This window comes from Protomyctophum parallelum, assembly GCF_964188405.1.
Source record: "Protomyctophum parallelum genome assembly, chromosome: 18".
Taxonomy (NCBI): Eukaryota; Metazoa; Chordata; class Actinopteri; order Myctophiformes; family Myctophidae; genus Protomyctophum; species Protomyctophum parallelum.
The window spans coordinates 21,281,716-21,299,505 of NC_139716.1; the positions used below are offsets into that span (position 1 = coordinate 21,281,716).

A 17,790-nucleotide genomic window follows, 5' to 3' on the forward strand; every position below is an offset into this window, starting at 1 on the left:
GTTGACTGAGGCTGTGGTGACTTGCGCTGATAACGATCCCTTTCTGAGATTCACTCTTTTCAGTAATGCTTCCAAATCTGAATAGGCCGATATTCACAATGCGAAGTCCGTCTTTGAAATGGCTCGGGCAGGGTGTCTACCGTGTCTTACAAGTGATGTTGTACTAAAAAATAATAATACAAAAAAAAGAAACACTGTCAACAATTCTCTACACTGAGATGCATTCATGTATTCTGTCTGTTGCTTTCAAAAGGTATTCAAACTATAGGGGATAGTACAGCGAAATTAGATCAATGTGCGGTATATCTATAGATGCCATGGAATCTAATCTAATGTTAGATGTAAATGTATAGCTGCAGATTTTCACTGGAATATTAACTGCACCTAAAAAACTGACTTTGAAGTTATGCAAAGTACTACTAACTAGACAACTCAAATGCAATTGTCAGCAAAATACCATCAAATATTGAAGGAGGGTGTTTGAAAGTATTTGAAAAATCGACGTCAATGCCTATTTGTAAAGCCAAGACAAGATAAGCAGACACTGTCTTGATTTATACTTGGTCGTGCGTGGGTGTCGCTCACAGAAAATAATCAATCTACAAGCCAACAGCATGTTGCATTACAACAAAGTGTGAGTTTGTAGATTGGCTATTTTTGTCGTGCAAACTTCAACTAGGCAATAGGAGGTTCGACTCACAATCGAGTGGGAGTGGGGGAAGGCAAACCCAGGCATTCATTCCATCAGGCAGGTTTAAATATAGCTGCGTGATTAGATAGACATTGTTCTTTCTCTCATGTGCCTGAGATTACACCACTTAGTGTGGCATGTCACTCTGTCTGTCCCCCTGAAATCAGTTTAGGCTGCTGGAGCTAAGGGAATAACATCCTCGGCAGACTGAGCAATATCTGCTGAACTTATAGTTTGGCAACATCAGAGGAGAATTGGGTAAGCTATTAAAGTGTGAAACAAGGGATTGAACTCCTGGAGAAGAGATGCCTCAGATGCAAGGTATTGGCACTACAAACAGGCTGCATGGATACATGGAGGTGGAGATCCTGAACCCGGAAACTGGACGGCCCACCCATGTCATTGATAAGGTAGAATGAATGTTTGACTGTGAGACAATATTTTGATAGGTTGTGTGTGTGTGTGTGTGTGTGTGTGTGTGTGTGTGTGTGTGTGTGTGTGTGTGTGTGTGTGTGTGTGTGTGTGTGTGTGCGCGTGCGTGCGTGCATGCGTGTGTGTGAGAAAGAGAGGGGGGGCAGACGGAGAGACAGATGGACAGAGAGGGAGATGAAGAGAGAGACAGATTATCATATTATGTGTATTTAGTAGATTGATGTACAGTAGGCTACCCTGCCGTGCGAACAAAGTGTGCTAAATAACATTTCTGCAGAAGAAGCTACAGTGCATGTAATCTTCTTGTTTGTGGCAGAGATGTTGTTGCGTAACTTGGACGGCTTCTGTCCAATTTGTAAGATGTTTGTGCAACATGGTTGAAATAGTTCCCGATAATGGCATCATGCTATTATTAATGCACCCTATCACCTCTGCCACATTGCATTATCTTGAGTTTCAGTTTGACTCTGTGACCATAAAATGGACCCACAAAACTCAGGATTTTGCAGTGCATTGCCAACCGTATTGTAACAGCCAGAATGGCTGGCAGGCTGAGAGAGCGAGAGAGCGAGAGAGCGAGAGACAGAGAGACACACAGACACAGACACAGACAGACAGACAGACAGACAGACAGACAGACAGACAGACAGACAGACAGACAGACAGACAGACAGACAGACAGACAGACAGACAGACAGACAGACAGACAGACAGACAGACTAAAATACAGTCTCTCTCCGTATGGTATGCTCGCTTACTTTCGGAGAGGCATTGGTGGAGGTATAACATCAGTTGTATTAGCAGTATTAATAGCATTAGGGGCTGAAGCTTGTGTGAGCCTCATGACTGTCATTGTATCAGCAGGATCAGCTCAGTGTCCTCTGGCATTAAGGTGCGTGTTTCCTCGCTAAACTGGATTTGACACTTTAAGACAACTGTAAACCTGTGTATTCAAGGGTTGCAAATGTGATTGAGTGAACTTCATCCGCAGGTGTTTCACACCCCGCTTGGATAAACCAATTAAGGTCGTGAAAATATGATTAATCCAAAGCACAGAGTGTGGGCTATTGTTCCTGCTATAACCATAAACTTGAGAACTAATATCTCTTTCAACATGCGAACCGTACGACTTTCTATACTCTCATGTGGGGCCACCAGAAATATAACCACCGTTATACTGTATAGGCTAATAGTCATTAGTGCTGTGGACTTTGGAAGGCTATAGTTCAAGCTCAGAACCTGGGTTGGTGTCATGCATGACTGCAAACACTGTGCTTGAGTGTCACGTCACGTGCTTGAGTGTCAAGTCTATAAAAGGTATGCATGAATTCACTGTGCTATACACCGGGTTTAGCTGAGATCATTGACTGTATGTAATAAGGAGGTCTCTCTGACATACAGTACTGTAAAATAATGGCACACCACCAGCTTGTTAAGAGTTAAGACGCACTGTCTGAAAAACATACACTCATGTAGATTTTTTAATGAAAGTTAGCAGCTGAAGTCACGCACAGCTGCCTTTGAGAAAACCACTCTTCTCTCTCCTAATTATCGCAGTGAGATCTCAGCTGTCACTTGCTCTCCAAACTCGGCATGTCTGGATTCAGTCTGTTGCCATAATCTTATGTGCAAGGACAAAGTATACATTATGAGCATAATTTTCATTACTTGAGATGACAAATGTGTCTTTTAGGTCAAATGTGGTTTTCCAATTAATAAAATGATTGTTTCATAATCATATATCTGTAATTATTTTGGAGGAAAGTTTTTAGTGTGGATTTACAGTATTATATTATTTGCATAATTATCAAAATATTCTATAAAACCTTTACGTTAGGGTTTTGTCAGCAGTGCTCAGCGCAATATTTTCCCTTTTTTTCTGAACGTGGTTTCCATGTTACTGGAACTCAAAAACTTGAAGGAAAACATAGTATGACAAACCTCTGACAGAATACTCAAAGAATACTGTACATGCCATGTCCATGTAAACATGCTTCCCAAGCTCCTTTGAAGCTTAAAATGTGGTCTCCACGGCCACGCATACACCATCACATTACTTCATTTCACATTTTTGTTAGCATGTTTTCACATGAGCAAGTCAAGTGATGTCATGTCAGTCATATTAGTATACCAGTTGTCAGTGCAGTGGTTTATCTTCCAGGATAAGCCTCTCTCTACTCTCAGCTAAGCCTTGAAATTGTTCAGTAAAAATGTTTTTTTTCTTCTTTTCATTTCTTTTCACTCATCTGTGCATGGACCGGTCACATGGGTACAGCGTAGGAATAAAGTGAAGTTTGATAGCATGGGAAAAGAGGCGAGGAGATATCTAGAACGCAGCCACCCCCCATCCTTGTCGCTGCCAAGGAAAGAGGCAAGAGCAGTAAATGTGATGCCTCTTTGGCGCCGCAACGAAGAAACTCACTTTCAAAGGTTCCCATGAGCAGTGATCTGCATGTAAGTTACAGATTACTGTAGGTGAGCAAACAAGCAGAGAGAGATTGTCCGTGAGCTCTACAGAGAAGGGACTACACAGTTTGGAAATTGGTCTTCCTCTATAACCTTTCATTCGGTAATTGAGTTTGAAGATTGGAAGGAAACCAGACAGCCCTGTAGGAAAGAACCTTATAGCCTCCAGAATCCTTGGGCAAGGCATGGTTCGTTGCCAGAAAATGAGTGTGGGTTGAGACCATCCATCTCTCAGCTCGTCAGATAAGAGAGACGAGTTCATTGTTAAGTACTGCCTTGCTTGGGGAGTGTTTGAGCCAACGCTTAACACCTGCTGTCTATTACAGTCAAAGCATCTTTCCAGAACCAAAAACATTTTGCTTTGGCAAATGTTTTTGGTTCTGGAACCAAAAACTAGTGCTACTGCTACAGAGCTGATCATGAGGAGGTTATATCTTCCCGTCTCTGAATCCTGCCTCAAGTTACAATCTGACTCATGATTGCAACAAAAGGGAGACACAGGCACAGTTAAGTGTATAAAAATATATTTATTTAAAGGTTAACTAACTCAATCACAACTATAAGATGTCAGTGTGTAAGCCATGCATGTGTGCATGTGCACTGTATGTGCAGTGGGAATGTTGTAAGGTGTAAACCAAGGCACACAAACAAACAAACCAGTAGAGAGGCGAAAAGACTCAGGAGTGAAGGCAGATTGTCACTTATATAGGCGTGGGACACACCAGACTCAGTTGTGGTCCAGTCTCACTGACGATCCAACTCCACCCTGCCAATCAGCCCTAGCAGCGGCCATGTTAGGCAGGGTCGTCACAGCAGACCAGAGGTAGAACACTGTCATTCCCTGAAGTCATCGCTGGGGACACATGCATCAGTAAGCAGGAACTGGGGATGGCAATGTTGAAGGACCGGGAAGTCTGGTGTGGCATTGTGAAATCCATGATCTCGGTCGAAAAATGATGATGATGATTTGAAAGTGCCAAAACAATATCAGAAGACTAAAGCCATAAAGTAAAAGTAAAATAAGCTATGGAAAAGACAACATATGTTCTTGTCATCAAATTATATATCATGACTGGGCATGGATATGAGAAAGTTAATTGAGCCAAATCAATTTGGCTCAATTAACTTTCAAACTAGAAAACTTTGTAGACGACATAGTTTTGTTTTTTACAAGAGAATGCACTATGCAATACATTATACACAAATAATTGAATGACTGTAAGAAAAACATTACCTAAATGCTCACTATTCACAGACTAGCTGATGTCCTGGTGTTTAGAAGTGTACTTTGAACTGAAGCATAGTTTAGTATCACTATTGGCATAGTTGTGAGCACCGTTTATTGGTTCCTTTGTCACTTCTGTGCCTCAGATTATTTGTGCATGATTTTAGCATGTTAGTTGTTGTTCTTAAATCTTAACCACTTGAAACCTGTTGTCCCATTTTTTTGTTGTAGGTCAGCTAAATTAATTTAGAACATTGGTTAACAAGTGGTTAAAAGCAGTGTAGTGCACCTGCTGAGTAAATAGTCAAAACTTTAGGGCCATTGTTCAGTTCCACCTGCTCATTTCTCATTTGCAGATTTTCTTTTAATTTTTAAAAAACACAAGACATCAGGCAGGTCTATATTTCAGTACAACATGTATTCCACAACTTCATTAAAGCAGAAATGACAGCTGTGTTCGTAAATACATGAAGATGAATCCCCAGGTAGCGAGATTACTGCTTTGAAGTGGCAGGCGTCTGCAGCTATAACTAAGTATGATCGACGGCAACAAAGCCCAACATATTAGTGCCATTCTCGACTGTCATCAAAAAAATTACTGCCAAAGAACTGTTTGCGAATGCAAGCCCAGGATTTTTCCATCCCCCCAACAAATCAGCTTAGATGAAACTTTTGATATATCGTTGACGTCTTCAGCAATCGAATGCAGTCTTGCAAAACTTTTGTTTTTGAATTGGAGGTTTGATTTATGTTGTCATAAACAAATATGAATGGAAAACAATTAGATTACATTTGTCCATTATGCAGCAGGTGGGCAAGCAGAAAACTATATCATAGGTTTGTCTTCATGAAATGTGAGGCTTGACACGTTTCCATAGATGGTACTGTTTCACTGCAGAAGAGAGAGTTGGAGACTTTGTTGGCCAGACACAATTATGGTACATAAGACTACGGTATGTAAAGTGTATATGAATGTGAAAGGATGTAACATACTTACTGTAAAAAGACAAAACAAAAAAGTATGAATGGTTCATGTACTTTGTAGTCCTGCATTGATTCTTAACCACTTACCCAAAAGTATGGTTATAATTAAACATCCTCATCCACATTTCTAAATGTGGTTCTCAGTGTATTTGTAATGTATGAAAGAATGTTAACAGTGAATGTGTAGTAAATGAAGCTGCAGTGCCATGAGGTTGCACAGAAACAAAGGACAGTGATGTGTGTGTGAAGTGTTTGATCAGCATCATCTTCAGTGATGTAGTTCAATCAGAAATGGGATTTGTGAGACATTTGCAACAGCCTTACTTCAATGGGGATTGTTTTGGGAAGAAGCAGTTGTCTGTGCAAGGGTCTCAGGTTGCAGAAGAACAATTGAATTGGGCAGCTGATCCAGAAGCCATTGAAGGGCGTGGAGGAGTGGGGTGATATGGAGGAGCAACAGCACTGTGCAGAAGAGTATTTCACCCACCTTACTTGTAATGTGATGTGACAAAGCTATTCTGATTCTGAGTATGTTTCGTGTGTCCAGCAGAGTTCCTAGTGTTTATCTGTCACTCTGGAAGAGGCTTAGTGTACTTGCCAATACAGAGGAAACCGGCCTGGTTCCGGCGAGCCGCCCCGCGTCCGAAACAGTCGAGAAATTACAGAGTTACCGTGTGGGGGTCCTCGGAACACCCTGACCCCCAGGAACACGGCCAGGGGGCCGGGCCGGTTCCGGGGAGCCGCCCCGCGTCCGAAACGGTTGTGAAATGACAGATTTACCGTGTGTCTATGGTTCGTTAACTAATTTCTTCCCTCTACACCAGCTGTATCCAAAGGGCGGCCCATGGGCCAAATGCGGCCCTGGGGAGAATTGTATACGGCCCCGCAGCTTCATACCTGAATTGTATTATGCCCAACAGTAAGGGACATTTTTACATCAACGTTTTTTAACCTGGTTATTTCCCAGAATATCATTGTCTCCACCAGGCCGAAGGCATGTGGGGAGAGTATGTTTTGCACTCCGTCCGTCCGTGTGTCCGTCCGTCCGTCCGTCCGTGTGTCCGTGAGCAGCTAATCTCGGCCACCGTTAACCCGGTCGATGCCACATTTTGCACACACACTCCCTGGATGCCAACGATGAACCTCTGCCCCAAACTTTCCAGAACGGCCTGTTATAGCGCCACCAGGAGGCCGCTTTGTGCAAAACAAGTTTTTGCACAGTACACCTACAGATTTTGTCCAAACATCACGCAAATTGGTACACAGTCTCTCTAGAGCCATTCAACGAAACCGCTCTTTCAGATTTCTCAGACTCCATTGGTGATTGGTTAAGATTGGCTTCCAAAGTTCACAGGAGTGCTCAGTTTCAAACAAAATGCTGCAAATCATGAACACATCGCGTGATTTCCGTGAAATTGTGCACCCACATTCCCACTAGGCCGAGGACGAAATGCCACATGAACAATTTCAACTCAGACTCAAGGTGGCGCTATAACTGGCCGAAAAGTGTTTTTACCTCTAACTGCACGGATCTGTGGATAACTTTGTATGCCAACTCCCTAGAGGCCAAGGAAAAACCTTTGCCTGGAATTTTTCACATCTGCTCTTTATAGCGCCACCAGGAGGCCGACATATGTAAAACACATTTTCTATTATTACTCCTTCAGATTTTAACCAAATTTCACGCAAATCGGTATACACTGTCTCCATAGTCATGTGATCAACACGGAGCGGCACCATTTCCCATCTTCCATCCTGATTGGCTAAGATTGGCTTCCAAAGCTCACACAATTCGTCCATTTCGAAAAAAGGCCACAAATCACAAACACAGTGTGCAATTTCCGTTAAATTATACACGCACATTTTCACTAGGCCGAGGACGACATGCCACAATTCTTTCCTCAAAATCAGCCTCACGGTGGCGCTATAACAGGCCAATTCCTGTTTTTACCTATAACTGCATCGATCTGTATACAACTTATGTATGCACACATGGAAAAACATTGTACCTGCATCCCTCCAACACGAACCTCCGGCCCAAATCTTCCTCAACAGCCTGTTATAGCGCCACCATGAGGCCACAACCTGACCTGCCCTGGTGGAGACCTGTGCCGATTGGCACTTTGTCTAGTTTGTCAGTGTTCCTTGTTGTTATTTTTTGTATTTTTTCTTTTACCTTACTTGCTTGGTTACATTTGGTATGACATACTGTAAGGCTGAAAAAAAGGCTGAGATACACTTTTTGTTCACACCACACACCTGACAAAAGACCATTGAAATTAAATATTGATGATTACATAAATATTGTTTAAATCTGAAGGTACATAATGGGTGTTTAAATATTTTCTAATATGCCCCCCTTTGAAAAAAAGTTTGGACACCCCTGCTCTACACAAACTCTGAAAATAACCGATCAACAAACTCATGTGGCAACGGCACAAGTCGTGAGCATGTAAATTAGCAATTTTTGGCAAATGTGGATTATGCATAGCTCGGTTCACTGCACCATGTGCCGCTGAAGCAAAATCCTCTGTACACACAGAGCACACACACAAACAATGTCAAGCCGTAACGGCATATGGAGGACAGCGTGTGGGTTCAAGGCTTTGTTGACAAGGGATTGTTGTTTCCAAAGTTTCCAAAGCATCCAACCCTCCCGAATTTGACATAGCAAAGCACTGGTACGTGGTCTGGGGCTGTCTCAATCCCCAAATTCCTTTCAACTTAAAAGTGAGTGATGTGAAAGTACAAAATGCAATACATCATTGAAGCATCAACTATTGATGTCAACCTGTCACAGGTCCTCCATGTACCCCATCATTCATCATAACTTTCTGCCTGTCTCTTGCCCTTCCCCAGCACCTGTACTCTTTACAAATTAGGTCCCTGGATGCAGACTTTCTATCTGGCCAACAATATCAATGATTTCAGAATATCCTTCACAAGTTGAGGAGGCTAAATGTTACAGCCCAGATGAGACATCTGGGAGTCTGGGTGAGGTGCTTGGAGTGGATCGATGTGGGGGATGAGATAACTGCATTGAATTACTTTTCGTCAATGGTGAAAGCAAGGAGATGATTCACAAATGTATAGTATTATATATATATATATATATATATATATATATATATATATATATATATATATATATATATATATATATATATGTATCTTTTTTTAATATAGGGAAAGAAAATGGGATTTCTACTCGGGCCGTTCCCGTAAAAATTGGTCTACCGGTTCTGTGAAAGCACCAAGGTTCCAATAATCTAGAACGTTATGTTATGTTATGTTATTTTGGTGGAAACAGTGAAGAAAGAAAGAAAATTGCCTATTCACTGCTGGAGAACAGTAGCAATAGACCCAGTCAAACAAACGCACACATACAGTATACACTGTATTAATTACAAATAAGGATAGTAATGATGAAAGGAAATACCACAAGAATTTAGACCCATACAAAGCCTATACCAACAAAACCTACGCTAGCAAATTCATACAGGTACTTTTGGAATACACAAGTCCATGTCCTAACAGGCTTATATAGGTGGAGACAACATGGACAAAACGACCTAGCCTAGACTTTATACTGAATGCAGAATGTTATACTTTTTTCTTAGTAGTCACGTAGAATGGATAGAAAGAAACACAACAAGAATGGACAGCTGGTTAAGGGACAAAGACATTAAGCCTTCCTGTTACAAATGTTCTCTCAGACCAGAGTACTCAATATTGATCAGAAAACAACACTGATGTTGTTTAAATGTAAAAGAATGTTGTACAAGTAGCACAGTAGGCACATCACATCACACAGCTGCCTAACCAGCGCTGTGTCATGGGCTGCAGCCGTCAGGACATAAATAAGCTGCAAAATAGGCAGCTCCCACAAACCTTTACAGATAATTTCACCACAAACCTTTGAATCTCTTATTCAGAGATAGGCATACACAGGTTTGTTAAATGGTGCGATGATATACCACCTTGTCTTATGTTAGATAGACAGTCCTAAGATAATTACTGACCCCATGCCCGTAGTCATTCACGATTCAGCCATCTCACAGGTCTCTTCATATATAAATACTTGCGTACTGCATCTGTATTGGCAACTCACTTTACACATGTGGATAGCCTCTGTGGATAGCCTTTGAATGCTGTCCTCAGAAGGCATTGCAAACCAAATTTGTAATGAATATAAGTCACATCTGCAGCAAGGTACAGCACTTCCTTCACCGTGTCTGGGTTCATGGTGTGGACCAAAAACGTTTTCTATCAAGCAGTGTCTTGTAAAGCTTTGTCAGATTTGGCCTCACAGTATGATTTTTGTAATCTCTCATCAGTGCAACTGAGGTCCAGATTGGCCCAATTAACTCATGCCGACTGCAGGGAAGAGCTCCCCTCTATGCAATCCATTTGTGAGCAGGCTACATACACTAAGCTAAAGTAATTGTTAAGAGAGATTAAAAAAAAGAAATAATTACAGTAACAAAGGCAAGCAATTGAGCTTCATGGTTGTGTTTTTAGCACCTGGTGGACAAGTGACAGAAATCGACAGCCTCATCACAACTACACTAACTAACCTGAGAAACCACAGTAGTCTCTCACCATTTCTGAATGGGAAAAGCCATAGACTAGTCTAGTGCTTGGACAATGACCCATCATTAGCCTTGTCACCACTGCAGCTGGGTGTGGCCTCACCTCATTGACATGGCAGTTTGGATGCTTGATGGAGCGCCATGACCTATGTCTTCCTCACCCCACGCCGCCTGGCATGGCCGACTCATTAGAGGGTCCAAGGGCCCAATCCTGCCATCTGTCCCGTGGCCGTGGATCAGTACTGGCACCCCCTGCTATGACCCATTCCACTTTGTGTGGCCTCCCCAGTGGAGTGAAAGGTGACATTCCGACGTGACTCAGACTGCAAGACTGCAACTGTGGCTACAAATAGAGAGCGTGGCTGCCGGGAACCAGATAAAGAGAGTTTATGTAATTGTATGTGAAGGAGAAGGGGAAAGTTTGCCGGTGTTGCAAGTATGGTGTGTGTGTGTGTGTGTGTGTGTGTGTGTGTGTGTGTGTGTGTGTGTGTGTGTGTGTGTGTGTGTGTGTGTGTGTGTGTGTGTGTGTGTGTGTGTGTGCTTCCTACTGTAGTTAGTTCTCACACACTCTACCTTCCTTCTGAGTGCAGAGTTCAGCAGGAGGAGATGAAGGGGCTGGGCAGAAAGAAATGTTTGTTTTTCTCCTCGTGAACACTTTCACAGGGGGCATCGATACTTTGCTGAGCCTCGACCAGCATGGCAATGTTCTCTCCAGGAAACAGGAAAAGCCTCTCAGAAAAAAAGGACAGAGAAGAGAAGTTGAAGTGAGGGGAGAAGACGAGGAGAGGGAGGAGGTGGTGAACGAGAGAGGAGATGGCTCTGAAAGTCTCCTCCCGTTGTCGCCTGAAGCCAAGACTGCTTGGCATGTCACATGGACTGAAATTAGGACGTGGTGTGACAGGCTGACAGCGATGTCAGCTAGGTGCAGAACCCCGTATAGTTTTCATGACAATAAAAGGTTGCCCTATCCTGTGGCATGTCTAGGTGGATATTTAGTGACAATTGGTGAACATTCAGTGAAAGTAGCAGATCTACAAGCTCACATCGTTGGGCTTGGGAGCTTGTAAGATCAGCTGTTTTTAGCAGAGATAATTGGTGTATGAGTTAGGTGAGTTAGGTGAGTTGGTTGCCTGTTACAGTATTTCTCAGCTGCTATGGTGACAAACTGTCACTATAAAAGGAAAAGTGAAATGTAGGCCACTGCAGGTCCAAGGTGCATGTCTCGCAGTGTTGTTTGTGTCGACTAAAACTATGAAAAATGTTCATCGACTAACCTTTTTCACTGACGAAAACTAAATGAAAATTAGCTATGATGACTAAATGTATTGACAATAACAGTTGACACACAAGATGCTAAGAGGAAATGGGAAAGTGATCTTGAGGTTGAAATTTCAGACGAGGTTTGGTGGGAAATGCCAAAAACCTTTCTGTGTGTAATAGAGCTTGGTCGATTCAGCTAAGAACCATACACCGATTACAGATCTCACCTAGCCTTCGCCATAAAATGAATCCTACTCTATCTCCTTTCTGTCTTAAGTGTAAAACTGAAGAGGGACTGTATATTCACTGTATATGGTCATGTCATAAGATTAAACGATACTGGTTGGGTATCGTGCAGCAGTTGAATGAGATCTTTAATATGGAGTTTGAACCTGACCCTATGTGTTTGATTCTTGGGCTGCCTGATGACAAGATTGTTGACAAGTTCCATACACGTCTGTTTAATCTCTTAACTTATGCTGCTAGGAAAAATATTCTGTTGTCTTGGATTAATGAGAAACCACCAACAAAAAAAGACTGGCACAAAATAATCATGCAGTGCATGCCGTTGGAATTCCTAACCTGCATGCTACGCTCCACCACAGATACCTTCTATAAAATATGGGACCCATATTTGAGATTTGTTGGCCCTCAGTTAGCTACCACCTTGACCATAGGGTTCCTGGACAGAAGCGATGCCACTAACCTTGATGGATAAAGTTATGGATATTATTGTTATGTATGTATGTATGTATAATGCATATCTTTTATTTTATTTTATTTTCTCTGGAGTTGCACCAAACTGCAAATGTGTCCATATTTGTATATTATTTTTGCACTTTTTTTGGTATAAGTGTATAATTGTGTCCTTTGTTCCACAACGCGCCTGAGCTGAACTGTCTGTTTTTGTTTGTTTGTTTTGTTTTTCTTGTCTTGTCTTTGTCATAAAATGTAAAAATCAATAAAAAATATTATTGAAAAAAAAATGTATTGACAATTCCGTCAATAGCTAACAACTAGACTACACTAAAACTTTCCAGGTGACTAAAATGTGACTAAAACTAAATGAAAACTATTCAAGAATATTGTGAAGTGTATAGCAAGAAATAAATAATTGAAGCGGTGATAGAGAATTTCTGTGTTACATTCTTGCACCTTTTGGCAAATGTTGGATTATAGTGATTAAATCAATAATATGTGCAGTAAGAACCTTTCTTTGTTCAAATACAGCCTAAGATGTTGGGCGGTCCACTTCTCAAAAGGTGGCAAATACTCTTAAGAGTACAGAACAACACAAAGCTTTCTTCTTAATGTCATTCTGACAGTGGGAGAGATCTCATCCAGGTATAGAAAACGCAGCCTTTGCATTGACACACTATACTATACTTACTATAGACCCAGGGTCCTGTCCTGTGTGCATGGTGGAACAAGGAGGGGTCTTACTATAGACCCAGGGTCCTGTCCTGTGTGCATGGTGGAACAAGGAGGGGTCTTACTATAGACCCAGGGTCCTGTCCTGTGTGCATGGTGGAACAAGGAGGGGTCTTACTATAGACCCATATTGGGCGCCGGTCCATGAAGTATAGCCGGGTTTAACCACCTGCCATCTCTTCTCTCTGCAGGTGCATCCCTCCTCCACTGTACTTGACCTGAAAAATAGATTTCATAAAGCATGTAAGTATAGTGTATTTTCTCCACCTTATTGTCTTGAGCCATAGGCCTACCAACTTTAGTATAGTTTCAGTCTTAGTTTGGAAAGAGAAATTGGGAAGGCAGATAGCACAAAGGTGATTGGATTTTGTTTTCAGAATGAAAAGCTATCAAGCTGATTTAGTTATAACGTAGCATTAATTAATGTGTCTTACATGCAGGTCTTTTTTTATATTCATTTGGAGGAGATATCGATTGAGTTCAGATAGCCTACACGGCTTTTAAGCCAGCAGCAACTTTCAAATGAACCATTGCTTCTGACACTAATATTTATTACATTGTAAGTGTACAGTAAAAGCTTGTTTTTATTTAGGCTACCAATCACACAGGCTAATTGTAGTAAGTGCATATTCTCGTTATTTAACACATCAATTTCTCACTGTCTATAGTAATACTGTAGTCGTAATAGATGGTTCGCCAATTCTGGTAAATGTGAGGTTTCTTAGAAATTGCTATTTTAATTTAGCATGCCTCATTAAAGTATATATCACATAACCTTTTCTAAAACATAAGTCCACAGTTGTGTGGGGGTGGTGGAAGTATATTGGCAGTAATGAGCCACTAGGGGGCAGTAAGAGCACAGCTATTTAATAATCTCAACCATGTCAGAAAACGCTGCTCTGAATTGCACAAATCACCACAAAACATGCTATTTTCTAGCATCTAAGTGATTCAAGATTCAAGGCATAGTGGTAGCTCTGCTTTCAGCAGAGTAATGTTATTTAATAGCAGATGGGTGAAACTAAAGTGTCATTTAACGGCATGAGTCACAATGATATGGTATCAACATATTTATTTCTGACTTCTTTTGGGCCATCCTACGTGGGAATTTAAGGTGATGCCTCCACTTGAATACTCTGACACCGGCTGTCATCCGACAACATGGACATTACAAAGATATTTTTTTATAAGCAAGGGATCAGATGTAATAAAACATTCAACTTTGATGTCTCTCCAGAGAACAGTGCCAGAGAGCTTCTTTCTCAACCAACCTCTCTGTCTCTTGGTCCGCATGAACTCATCAGTTAATTTCCCCAAAGGCCTGAAAAGAAAAGGAAAAAAGAAAATGTTCAAGGTTTAGATTTGCAGAATGAGTTCTGCTTTTTTAGTTTCTCTCCCACAGATGGGCTGTTTATCAATCCAAATGAAAAGAAAGAAAGAAAAAAATAGTGGCGATACAGAATTGCTGTGTTACATTACATTTGAGCACCTTTTGGCAAAGCTTTGACTTAATAGTGATTAAATCAACAGAGCCTTTCTTTGCTCAAATAGAGGTGGCAAAATTGTCAACCCTCTCTAAGTCTAAAGAGTACAGAACAACACAACGCTTCCTTCTTAATGTCATTCTGACAGCGGGGGAGACCTCATCCAGGTAGAAAACACAGCCTTTGCATCGACAGACCTTCCAGGGGGCTTGCTGTGTGTGCATGATTGGTTTTAGGTTTTAGTTCCTACTGCTTTTCTAGTCTGCAGGCCTTTGAAAATGTCATTCACACATACCCTGGCCTAGCCTCGGAAACCCAGACGTTACCAAACCTTTCTCAAGAAACCCATGGAGTAAGTTATTTCTCCATTTCTTTTGCAGGAATTTCAAAAACCTAGCCGGACTTGAGAAAAGTAACTGGCAGTTTGAATTCAGTTCAGTCATGGGTCCAATTTTTTTCTTCGATTTACTCCTGCAGTTCATTTTATGACTTTCTACCAGGTTCCCATTTTTATGAAAGGAAAATAATAATAATAATACAATAATGATATGTATAATAATAAAATAACACACACACACACACACACACACACACACACACACACACACACACACACACACACACACACACACACACACACACACACACACACACACACACACACACACACACACACAGCTGTTTAGTCACTGAAATATGTATTTGTTTTTCCATGTGATTTACCAACCAATCATTTTATATTCTCTTCCTGTATAAGCATTTAAAAACATCAGCATGCCCCTTGTAATAATGTTCACATACTAGTGTACAGTGCAGCCAAATACTGTAAGTTCAGATACTGTAGGACACTCAGATATTGATTTGCAGTTCCAATAAATAGTGAAATGTGCAGTGTGGCTAAATGATTACTCCTTGCTCTGCTGAAAGGCATAAACATAGGCAGTGCAATATAGGAAAATAAATTAGACACATTAACATTTAACCGAGGAAATGTTTTGCTCTAACAATACTGTATGTATGTAACCGCCGATTTTGCTTGACAGGCCCTGATAAGTATCCATCAAGGACTGGACTGAGGACAAGCCTTAGTAAGTAACAATCCCAAAAACAACAATAACAACACATCTAACAGTTCATGTTACAGTAAATGAGCTTTTACTGTGCAAAAAAACAACAACCCCATTTTAGAATGAAGCTTGAATCTAAAACATCTTCATTGCAGAGACCTGGGAGGTTAAAGCTGACAAAATATTCATTTTAAGAAATGTTTGAATAAATATTAAGTCATCTTGTATTCACAAATTCTCTAAGGCCTCCATTCCCATTATCAAATGTTTTGTTGGGGGGCTGTTAACCCATTCTGAACGGGAACCCCTTTTGGTGTTTTAAGCATTTTGCTCTACTTTTTGAAAAATCATGAAAATGTGTCACAAATCTTTCAATATATATTCTTTCAGAGCTAATGTTTTTAACTCAATTCTTTGCTTCTGGGGGGGGGGGGGGGGGGGGGTCCCTGGAACAACATATTTTCAGACGGCCAATTACATTTTGGGGGTCCTTGACATGAAATAGTTGGAGAACGACTGACATAGAAACATAGGTTTTTCAGAAAACTGTCAGGATTTAGAAGCCATTTTTCGTTCTCAAACCTCCAAACAACTAACAGAAGCACTGCTTATTGTCATCTTTGTTTTGGCTCGGCACAGCCCCCACATCACTGCCAATCCGAAAATAGCAGATCTATATAAACTGACAATCCATCGCACATGTATGCAAAACATTATCCGCTATTATATATCTGTCTATTTCCGACCTGCGACGCCGTCTCCCGACGGAGTATACAGTAAATGAAGCATTAGAGGGGCTGTTGTCAGGAAGTTCATCATATTTCAGCAGGTGGAGCCCATGTGGTGCTGCACACTGCTGCACAGATGCTGGGATTGTTCATTATCCCGATGCCATTATATCACAACCCTTCCCCATTTCCTTCAGCCATGCTTAACCCATTTTGGGGCGGGAACCCCTTTTGGTGTTAGCATTATGTTATGCTTTAGATATTGAAAAATAGCAGATCTACAAGCTCATAGCGAAGAACGACTGACATAGAAACTTTTTCAGAAAACTGTCAGGATGTAGAAGACATTTTTAGAATCTGATCTCAGGTCAGAATGGGTTAATTGATCTTGAGGACACACTGTGTATCGTTGATGTCGGGCAGAAAATCGAATTTCTTCTTTTTTTTTGGTAAATTGTTCGCCCTACTTGATCATACTATAGCGTCACCCAGAAGCATTAAAAGTAGCAGATCCACAAGCTCTAAAAGGTAGATCGGCTGTACCTTTTCTGCCTGACATCCTGAAAACAGTTTTGGACATGAGGTCTACAGCTGACAAAGACAGTATATTTCAGCCAATTCAAGAGCAGCTCTCTATGCCGCTGTGTCATTTTGTCTTTGTTGGACATTTCTGAGACAAGAATACCTTTCATGGCAAGAATAGCTGCCTGGGAGAAAATGAAAGCGTTCCATTTTAAGCAGCTATGCAGCTTTCAACTTGGCTTGGCCAATTATCAAGTAGCTAACATAGAAGGGCTGTTATTAGGGGTCTCATCATTTGGCAATAATGGCATTGTTTGGAGAAGATGGATGAATCATACCCTAAACAGAAAATAAATGGGTTCTTAGTAGCAGCTGTAAATAGAACAAACACTCTTATTTTTGGCTGACATGCATGCAACTTATTTGACATGCTCTCAGGCTCATAGGCCCGTGGCCTCAATATAGTCTGCTTGCTGGGTTTACTGTATGCTTACCGTATTTTGTATTCATACATTTATTTGGAAGGGCAGCATATAAATGAACACCACACATTGTAAATACACCAGATTTAACAATAATTCAAATTTCCATCTGTACTCGTAGTCCCCCATGTATGTCTTCAACAATAAGGATAGTCCAATATAAGGAATCTAATTATTTATGGGAATTATTTATGGGTGCATTTCATAGCTTATTTTTCTTAAGGTCAACACTTTCGAAGCATTAAAGCAAACTGCAAAGAAAGCCTGCATTGCATGACAATATAGGGAGATTCTTCTAGGTATCTGTATCTCTCTTCCATTGCCTGAGAGAAAGGCTGTAGTATAATCATATTGAGCCATGACAGCATTTCAAAAAGAGCCACAACAGACAATATCCCATCAGAACGGGGCTGGGAAACGTTCTTA

General features: G+C 41.1%; 1 protein-coding gene across 1 annotated transcript in view; it reads left to right on the top strand.

Annotated features, from left to right (window-relative positions):
• Window positions 1-996: 996 nt before the first annotated feature.
• LOC310876027 (trans-2,3-enoyl-CoA reductase-like) overlaps window positions 997-17,790 on the top strand; it is a gene marked incomplete at both ends in the record, with an annotated part of 19,810 nt that continues 3,016 nt past the window's right edge. Inside the window, 3 exons of the mRNA XM_083789474.1 lie at window positions 997-1,101; window positions 13,273-13,324; window positions 15,609-15,653. Of these exons, the coding sequence (XP_083645600.1) occupies window positions 997-1,101; window positions 13,273-13,324; window positions 15,609-15,653 (202 nt within the window). The remainder of the gene's footprint in view (window positions 1,102-13,272; window positions 13,325-15,608; window positions 15,654-17,790) is intronic.